The sequence below is a fragment of the Glycine soja genome, chromosome 18 (genome assembly GCF_004193775.1).
Source record: "Glycine soja cultivar W05 chromosome 18, ASM419377v2, whole genome shotgun sequence".
In the NCBI taxonomy this organism is placed as follows: domain Eukaryota; kingdom Viridiplantae; phylum Streptophyta; class Magnoliopsida; order Fabales; family Fabaceae; genus Glycine; species Glycine soja.
In genome coordinates, this window is record NC_041019.1 from 40,940,439 (window position 1) to 40,950,381 (window position 9,943).

General features: G+C 30.4%; 1 protein-coding gene across 1 annotated transcript; it reads left to right on the forward strand.

The window, feature by feature from the left end:
- The first annotated feature begins 7,033 nt into the window (after window positions 1-7,033).
- On the forward strand, window positions 7,034-8,562 carry LOC114397243. Its single transcript, XM_028359334.1, has 2 exons — window positions 7,034-7,786; window positions 8,347-8,562. Exons 1-2 carry the CDS (start codon window positions 7,034-7,036, stop codon window positions 8,560-8,562), a joined length of 969 nt encoding a protein of 322 aa, XP_028215135.1.
- The last annotated feature ends 1,381 nt before the right edge of the window (window positions 8,563-9,943 follow it).

Consider the following 9,943-nt stretch of genomic DNA (forward strand, 5'->3'; position numbering starts at 1 on the left):
AACCTGATGTCCTCCTTGCTGATGTTAGGTTGGTTGATCATGTCACACAACCTCAAGAACCTCCTCAAATGCATCATGGGGTCCTCATGTGAAGCTCTGTTGAACATGTTGTTTCAATCATCTGGAGGAACCCATGTTTGAATTCCAAAGTAACCCCTCGAGGCAAGGCTGACAGTTGAATGTTGTTGGTTTCCCTTAAGTGATGGGTGAGATACTCCATAAGGGTCCGTGTAGCATCTTTAGCCTCAACCATTATCTTTTCTCTCTGCTCTTTTCTCAATCTATGAGGAAGCCTTTCTATCTCAGGTTCTTCTAACAGCTCAGGCTTTTGGGATCTTGTTTGCATACACTGTCAAGACAAGAAGAAAGGATCAAGCGTAATGGGAAGTGGAAAGAATTAAATAAATAACTAAATAATCACTATAAACAAAAGTACCCAGTTAACAAAATTAATTACTTCGAAACTCTACAACTAGTTCTCAATAACAATGTCAGAAACTTGATGCGTAAAATATGAATGCAAAAGAACAAGTGTACCTTATGCAGTAGTATCAAGGACTCAAGTCCAAATATTAAACCCAAAGGACTAATTATGTTCCCAAAATAATATATATTGTAACTAAGTAATTGAAGAAAGAATTTAAAATTAAGATATGATTGATGAATAATTATCTAATGCAAAATTGAATCTAAACAAGCAAGATAATGTGAAAGATCATATGAGATGAATATCTAGAAATTATGATTTGATTTCTATATATATGGGTCTGTTTGGATACAAGTCATAAGTACTTTTGACATCTTTTCTACTAGAAATATAAACCATTTTTTCAGTAGATAAGCTCTTAAAAGTACTTCTAACCTTAGATCCAAACAGACTCTATATACTGACACGCACTTGACAAGTCCTAAAAATATAGAGATACTTATGTCCATTGACCACTAAGCAAGGTCAATTCTCATGACAAACAAGCCTTAAAAGGTTACCATTTTATAAATAGTTGCTTAACAACAATTGTGCAGCCATTAAATGCTTCTAAGTTAGTTTCAACTTTATGAAACATTACAAGTTAAAAGTCATAGGTCAATTAAATATTAAAAAAATGAATCATATATGAAAATTCTGCCACAGATATTCTCATTCACTAGCATGAACTCTTCTGTTTCCATTGATCACTATCAATTGTAAAAAGGTTTTAAACTCTTATGATTACATAATGGTCCAATCCAGAAAATTTTGATAGCAAAGAATTGTATAATATTAGCATTCTCAAATTCACATTAAAAAAGGACAGAGACACTGTTCACAAAATCTAGATTCACCTTTTACTTAATGACCTAGCATTGGCAGAAGCATTCAAAGTACAGTCCCTACCTTCCTTGTGTTGAAATGTAATTTTTTTATCAGAAAGAATAGGGCCGGCAAAAGATGAAATTTCATATGCTTGGCAAAAATAATCACTGACACTTCAAATAGCACCCTGCAAGGACGTTATTTCCCTAAGAAAACATATTAATTAATTACTATTGATCTAATTCATTAAAAATTATAAATTTATGAGTGGATACTCATTAAATAAAAAATAAAATCTACTCAAATTTTATAATTTTTAATAATTATATCCAATAATAAAAAATATATTTAAAAGAGGATGTTGTTAATATCTTTGCACACTAATATTATCTCTATTTTCCTTTTTCTTGAAGTCCTCGAAATTCATTTGAGAATCACTTTCTTAATATAGAATTTGAATTTCATTTTATCAAGAAAGAAATATAACATAAATTGTCAGGAATCATTACATCATCACTAGTGCACTCATGACTTGTATGTCCAGCTAGTCGAGAATTTGATACATATCTCTATTAGGTAAGTCCTTAATAGTTGTAAATGCTCAATGGACTTGTCTGTCGATCAGTTTCAAATAGCTACATGCCTAGTACATGTCAGCAGAGTTTTTCACAGGGACATCTTTGCATCTTGCAAACAGTTTTCAGCCATCATTTGAGTTGAAAGTTCTGAAATTAATAGCATTATTGTTTAAAAATTAAAAGAGAACTATTTTATGCCTTATATAATCTCGATAATACACATGGCCAGTTTCGTCAGGTTTTGACGATAACGGGATGAGCCAATCTCTGCATTCTAATACTACTAGTCTACTGGACTAATTAAAATAAAAAATTAAAGAGATGCATAGCCTAAGCAAGTTTACTCCTGAAAGCAGAGCGGCTTCATCTTTAACATAAATATCATCTAGTAAGTGTTGGGATCCAATCAATCAATCTAGTTTGATTTTAACAGAATCATCAATCTTAACTACATACTTTCTACTCATATAGAGAGAAATGACTTTATAAAAATGAATAAAATCTCATTGTGTTCCCATACTCAAAATCACGGTGAAAACTAAACGCAAAAGCATACCTTGGTTAGCCATAATGAAATGATCGAAGGTAGATGAGGATCAAGATTGGTTCTATGATCTATCTAGAGAACTTTATTTTCTTTTCTGTATTTTCTCGATGGGGATAAAGAAAATAAGAAAGGGAAACTATAAGCCTGCCTCTCCTCTCTATAAATGGCACCATAACCTTTACATGGTATCTATACAGTTAGCCTTTCATGACATATATGCTTTAGTCATAATTTTATATTGATTAGACCATTTTAATATGTTGGCTAATAATATAATGACCTATGATATATATATATATATATATATATATATATATATATATATATATATATATATATATATGACCCAAAATTGCTAATAGTAAGCCATTAATAATACCAAGAGAGTAATAATGTAGCGGTCAACAATGACAAAATTCACAATTATACGTTAAATCCTATAGAACATTTATATTTCAACCATATATATTTCTTTGGTTGCTACATGCACACACCCAAGATCCTTATACTAAAAAGAATATCAAGAGATCCAAATGCTTTGGGTTAAATTTGTCTTCTCTTCATCTTTCATATCTCATGGAACAAATATAAAATTTAAATATCTATTAGAGGCTGAAAACATATATATTTTAGTGTAAAAAAAATGTTAAATGTATTTGCATTGTTTTCTCCTTTGTTTATTTGATCCCTTGCGGTCTTTTTATCAATGTATTAAAAGGTCAATTTGTGTTAATCTGTTTCCTTTTCAGCATATAAAATTGTTGTTGTCTTGTGTTTGTGTTTGCATAATTTAAATAGTTTACTCTATCAGGACTGTTTGATGTGCTTGTTGATGGCTTCTTGATGGGAATAGAGTATTTTTTCTTCTATTTTCAATGTTTTCAACTTTTTCAATTTTCATATTCTCAAAAGGTGATTTGATCTTTTTGTTCTGTAATTGCTAAGCATGACTGAAAATGAATGCTCCCATTAGTTGGCCCAGAGTTAGGGAAGACATACAAGTATTTTCAATGTCCGTGATCAATGATCCAACCTCTATATTATATTCATATCCTCAAATAGTTTCTCCCCTTATTTTCAAGCTTCCTTGTAGCCAAAGGTAAAAGAGAACTTTCAATAAAAAAGCCATGTAAGTGACAAAAGAACTTATGTAAATATAACATTTTTTACATTGATTATGTATATAAGGAATGTAAAAGAATTTATACAAATAGATTCAAATATTCAAATCTTGCTTGAGGCAAAAAAAATATATTTTAACTTTATAAGAACAAAAAAATATACTAAAATTTTTACAAAAACAAAGATAATATTCAAAAAATCTCTAATTTTATGAGGGTAAAAAACATATTTTAACTTTTTTATGTAGTACAATTGTGTGAGATAGTGAGAGATTGCAACTGGTTGAGATATATATTAAAAATTATTTAATGAATAATATAATTTTTTAATAAATATATTATTGCAATTAAGAGTTACAAAAATCAAGTACAAATTCAAAAAAATGAAAGATGCAATCTAAACTAAATCTAAATTTAAAGAATAAAATTATAAATATTTTAAATTATTAAAACTTAATTTAATTATTATATTATTTACTCAATTCAGTAATATTTTTTGTTCCATGTAATGAAAGTTATAAAGCAACTAATATTTTTAAGCTTTAAACATAATTATATAACCATCCTAGAAGGTTCCTGCAATTACACAAACATCTTTTTTTTTTTTTTTTTTTTTCCATTATAGTTACTTTCCCATCAAGAGGATGTTAGTGTAATATACAAGAAGGTGTTCATGTAATATTTTCAAACTCATAAGGAACTATTTCAAAGATATAGAGGGATTAGTGTAGTGATACAAAAAAAAAAGTGTTGTTATATGTAATTTGACAAAAACTCAAAAGATACAAATGTAATTTGTTCAAATAAACAATTTCAAAACAAATTAAGAGGTAATAAACATAATTTAAATTAAACAAAAATATGTGAGAATTCTTTTATGAGAAAGTTGGTGAAACACTCAAATCGAGAAATTAGTGGAAGATTTTAAAAAATGATATTTTATGCCTGAGTTGAAATTTGAAGAATAAATTTTACATAAATAAATTTTGTGCTAGCGGTAAAAATTTCCATCTATTAACTATTAAAAACAACTTTTATTAATTTTATTCAATTAAAATAAATTAATATATAAATTCTAAGGAAGCAACCCGAGTCAGACTCACTTTATATATTTACATGAATACACATATCAAAATTAGAGAATATCTATTATGTCAAATAGCAAGCAGCATGTTTATACATTTTTTATTTATTTAAGAAAAGTCTAATATATATACAAAATAAAATCTATTAAAGTTGTCATTATTAGATTATAACCGTTAAAGATTGCCCGCTCTATTATCTTGTACTGGTCATTATTATTATTATTATTATTATTATTATTATTATAAAGGCTAGACTGCTGGGTATTATTTTAACTACTTTTTATCCTATAAAAGTCCCACTCACATCTTTGTTTTACCCATCAGCCATATATTTCCTCTGTTTCACGCACAACCTTAGGTTCAGCTTTCCTTCCATTGGGGATTCATTCATCTCAGTTTTTCATATTTTCACATCAATAATAGTAGGCCATCAAACCAATAGCAAAAGCAGAACTTAAGTTCAGCTTTCCTTTCCATTTGGAATTCATGTATATAAGGAATGTAAAAAAAGTTATACAAATAGATTCAAATATTTAAATCTTGCTGGAGATAAAAAAATATATATTTTAATTTTATAAGAAAAAAAAATATACAAAATTTTTTATAAGAACAAAGTTAATATTCAAAAATTTCTAATTTTATGAGGGTGAAACATATTTTAACTTTTTTATGTAGTACAATTGTGTGAGATAGTGAGAGATTACAAGTGGTTGAGATATATATTAAAAATTATTTAATGAATAATATAATTTTTTAATAAATATATTATTGCAATTAAGATTTAAAAAAATCAAGTACAAATTCAATAAAAGGAGAGATGCAATCTAAACTAAATCTAAATTTAAAGAATAGAATTATAAACATTTTAAATTATTAAAACTTAATTTAATTATTATATTATTTACTCAATTCAGTAATGTTTTTTTCCCCATGTAATGAAAGTTATAAAGCAATTAATATTTTTAAGCTTTAAACATAATTATATAACCTTCCTGGAAGTTTCATACAATTACACAAACATTTTTTTTTTTTACCATTATAATTACTTTCCCTTTAAGAGGAAGTTAGTGTAACATACAAGAAGGTGTTCATGTAATATTTTCAAACTTATAAGTAAATATTTCAAAGATATAGAGGGATTAGTGTACTTATACAAAAAAAAGGTCGTGTTATATGTAATTTGAGAAAAAACTCGAAAGATACAATGTAATTTGTTTAAATAAACAATTTCAAAACAAATTAAGAGATAATAAACATAATTTAAATCAAACAAAAATATGTGAGAATTCTTTCATGAGAAAGTTGTTGAAACACTCAAATTCAGAAATTAGCGAAGGATCTTAAAAAAATGATATTTTACATCTGAGTTGAAATTTGAAGAGTAGATTTTGCATAAATAAACTTTGTGTTAGCCCTAAAAATCTGCATCTATTAACTATTAAAAATAACCTGTTAACTCATTGGCAAGTGTACCAAATTTGTCAGAAGTACTAAAGTAGTCAGAAGAGTTTCGAGTGTCGAATCCATGGACTTTGTTTGTACAATGCAAACCCAATTTATAAGCCAGATATAAGAATTTTAAAGAAATATATTAGTTAAGATAAAGATTTAAAGATAAAAATAGAAGATAAAAAATAAAAGATTTAAAGTAAAAGATTTAAAGATAAATATAGAAGATAAGAAAAGTAAAAGATAAGAGAAAATAAAAGATTAAGAAAAAGATAAGATAAGATAAAAAAATAAAAGATAAAAATAGAAGATAAAAGAAATAAAATAGAATTTGATAAGGTTGGGACCTGCGCTGTCTTGTTTGCCTAAAATGTATGAGTTTATGATTTTTTTTTATCAATTTAGTTGACTTTGTTCTAGCCACATCTGTTGATTCACTTGTCCCTGATTCTTCACTATGACAAACCTATTTTATTTATCTATTTTTCAAATTCTTTGCAAAGACTCAACAAATAAAATGCATGAAATATGAATTCTAGATGCTTGCAAGAATGCATGAACATAAAATTATTATATCAAAATTAGAGAATATCCATTACAAATAGCATGCAGCATGTTTATACATCTTTTATTTATTTAAGAAAAGTGTAATATATATACAAAATAAAATCTATTAAAGTTGTCATTATTAGATTATAACGGTTATAGATTAATTGCCCGCTCTATTATCTTGTAGTGGTCATTATTATTATTATTATTATTATATCATGAAGGCTAGACTGCTGCTTATTATTTTAACTACTTTTTATCATCCTATAAATATTCCACTGACATCTTTGTTTTACCCACCCACCGTATATTCGCACAACCTTAAGTTCAGCTTTCCTTTCCTTCCATTGGGGATTCATTCATCTCAGTTTTTCATATTTTCACATCAATTGTAGTAGGCCACCAAACCAATGGCAAAAGCAGAACATCCTCGGAGAAAACTCGTTATAAAGATCTTCTCTCCAGGTTCTAAAGTTTCTTATTCTTGTGGTACCAACACTCCAAAAGATTCAATAGTGTCCAAAGTGTGTGAGCTGAAGAATAAGAAGGGTTATTATGCGATGACAATGTGGGTTAACACTGAAAACCCATCAGAATCTTGTGTCACTGATTCAAGAAATTCAAGAACTGAAATGGCAACATGGGATAACACTAAAAACCCGTCGGAAGTATGTGAGTCGAAGAAAAAGAAGGAGGATACTGTGCGTGTGGAGTGCAAGAACAGAGAGAAGAAGAAACGAAAGGTGGAGCACGTAATGATGATGGACCGTTGCAAGAAGATGCAATGCTGGGCGATGTTGAAGCGTTTGATGGTAGGAAGGGATGCGTGGGCTTTACAGAAGGATGTTCTTCATCCAAAGATTTTGTACGTTCTTGATAAGTCTGAAGCCATGAAAAAGCCAAAGGGTATGGAGGATATTGAGTCAAAGTTGAAGAATTCGGATTACTCAGAAGCTTATGAGTTTGTGGATGATGTGAGGCTTGTGTTGTCTTATGCATTGCAATACCCTCCAAGGAGTGAGGTTCACAGAACTGCAACAAGGATCACCGAGGGTTTTGAGGTCAATTGGAAAACTATGAAGGAGAAGTGGATGCGTGAGGCCGAAGAGACGAACAAGATTTGCAAGAGGGAATTACATGTGTGTCCAAATGAAAGAAGTCAAGTGAGTAATCATCTCACAAAAAGGAGCAATATTTTTATGTGCTGATTCAAAATAGCTTCTCACCACAAGTCAAGAAAGCTATGCCAATAAGGGTCATTATGAGCAGCATGGACATTACCCCTCTTCAACAGTTTCATTTAATTACCTGGTTTATTCATTTTTATGTATAAAGTATCTATTGAGTTTCACGTAAGAAGTTTCTACTGTTTCTATTTTGAGTTGTAAGATTACTCCTCAATAACAAGAAAGTTCTGTTATGTTATGTTTGTTGTGTTCCGTATCTCCTTGATGTTCTTGACATGACTTTGAAAAACATTTTATTATTACGTAATAAAGCAGCACGGATTACAATTTATCAAGTAATTAACCCCAAATTGATTGATTATGGAAAGGACTTCATCAATACACTACTGTTGGTTCTCGATGAGTATCATCAAGTTGATTCCGAAGTATTTTTTTTAAGGGTTAAATAAGTTTAGTCAGTAAATTTGACCTAAAAGCGTCACTGACTATGGTTGGTTGAAAAACCCTGGACTATATGACCTACTTCACTACCTAAGCTGACTGTCTTTCTCGCCATGCACTCTAGGTCGACTAAGATTGGCACCCAACTATGTAGCATCGACAAATCCAAGATTCATCTCATCTTGAAGCAGATTTTTCATGCTCACGACACTCAAGTTAAGACTGAATTTGGGAGCAGGCCAAGGTTCTTCATGCCAACAGCATTCAAAATCTTTATGGGTTTCCCCTACATCACCAAGGTCAATTGCTGAAGTGCATTTGGATTTAATCCTACACTCATCCCTCTATTTATGAGAAGTAACATTAAACCTATGAGTAGATAGAGATATAAATATGTATGTTATTAATACATAACATGGTGTTGAGAAGAAAAGTGCACTGAATACTTACCAACCGTTCTTGCTCAGAAGACCTCTCTGCAAAGCAGCTCTTCTTAATTCTCTTCATAGCAACATCTGTTCCCCGCCATTTTCCATGATAAACCATTCATGTCTTCTACTACAACAAACGGCTCCACTCGATTTGCATCATTACACCTTCTTAATTGTTCTGAAATTTTATCTTCAACTTTCGACATTCCAGAGGCAGAGTATTCGGGGATAATCTGACTCACCATTTTACCAGTGCTGATAATAAAGTCATCAAGATAAGATGGTGCAATTTTAAAAGACATAATATTGCTTGAATTATCCTGGTCATTCAATGGCATGTTTAGATTTGCACTGAGATCATCACGAAATGCAGCAGGATACAAACTTGCAGAGCTTACAGTAGGGTTTTCTTGAAAACCTGCAGCCCTCTGATTCTTACAAGGATGAATTTGTTCGGCTTTAAGAGAATCTGGGTGAATGGACAGCTCGAACATATGATCTCCTTGAGAAAATTTGTCACAAGAGCCTACTTCACAATTTAAAATTGGAGCATTTAAATCAAAATTTCTGGTCAATGAAAAATCATTCCCTTGTTCACCATTCAGACCTTCAGCCAAAGCACATTTTTTGTGATGACTAGTCCTTTGGCTCATGTCAGGATCAGATCGGGCCCTTCCCACTAGATTATTTAGAGAGAGGCCCATCACGTCTGATGAAACAGGAACTATACCCTCAGAAGGTAGCTCCCAATTCTTTTGCATATTAATCTTAGCATTGAAGTTATTAGCAGGGAAGGACTCCAAAAGGTGCAATTCAGGCACATGTCCCATATCAATGACAGTTGATTTCACCTCATGAACCTTGCTATCCAGAAAAATTGGATTCTTTTCTTCAATTAACTTCATCCTTTCTAATTTTACAGAATTTTCCTGAATATCCTCAGCAACATAGTTGGTTCCACTCAATTCAGTTTGAACAACAAGGTTCTTTTTTTCAGTTATAATGCTATCCATCATATGAGGCTCAGATGTAATGCAATGGAGAAGATGTCAAATCTTGCCTTTTGTGTGGCTCAGATGACTCAACTTTTGGTGTCTTACTTTGCATTTGAGGATGATGGACAATGGACTTATGCTGATTTTCCATAAGGTTCACCTGTGAGACTTTATGGGGTAGAATTGAAGATAATTGACACTTTTTAAGGTTAATGCAGAAAGATTGACCAAATCCATTTTGCAAGATGTAACCAGACCTTGCTCCA

Excerpts from the sequence above, each read along its gene's own strand:
- LOC114397243 (XM_028359334.1), top strand. The coding sequence starts at position 7,034 with ATGGCAAAAGCAGAACATCCTCGGAGAAAACTCGTTATAAAGATCTTC. Across the intron at positions 7,787-8,346 it reads GTCCAAATGAAAGAAGTCAA|CTGACTGTCTTTCTCGCCAT; the intron begins GTGAGTAATCAT and ends TCACTACCTAAG.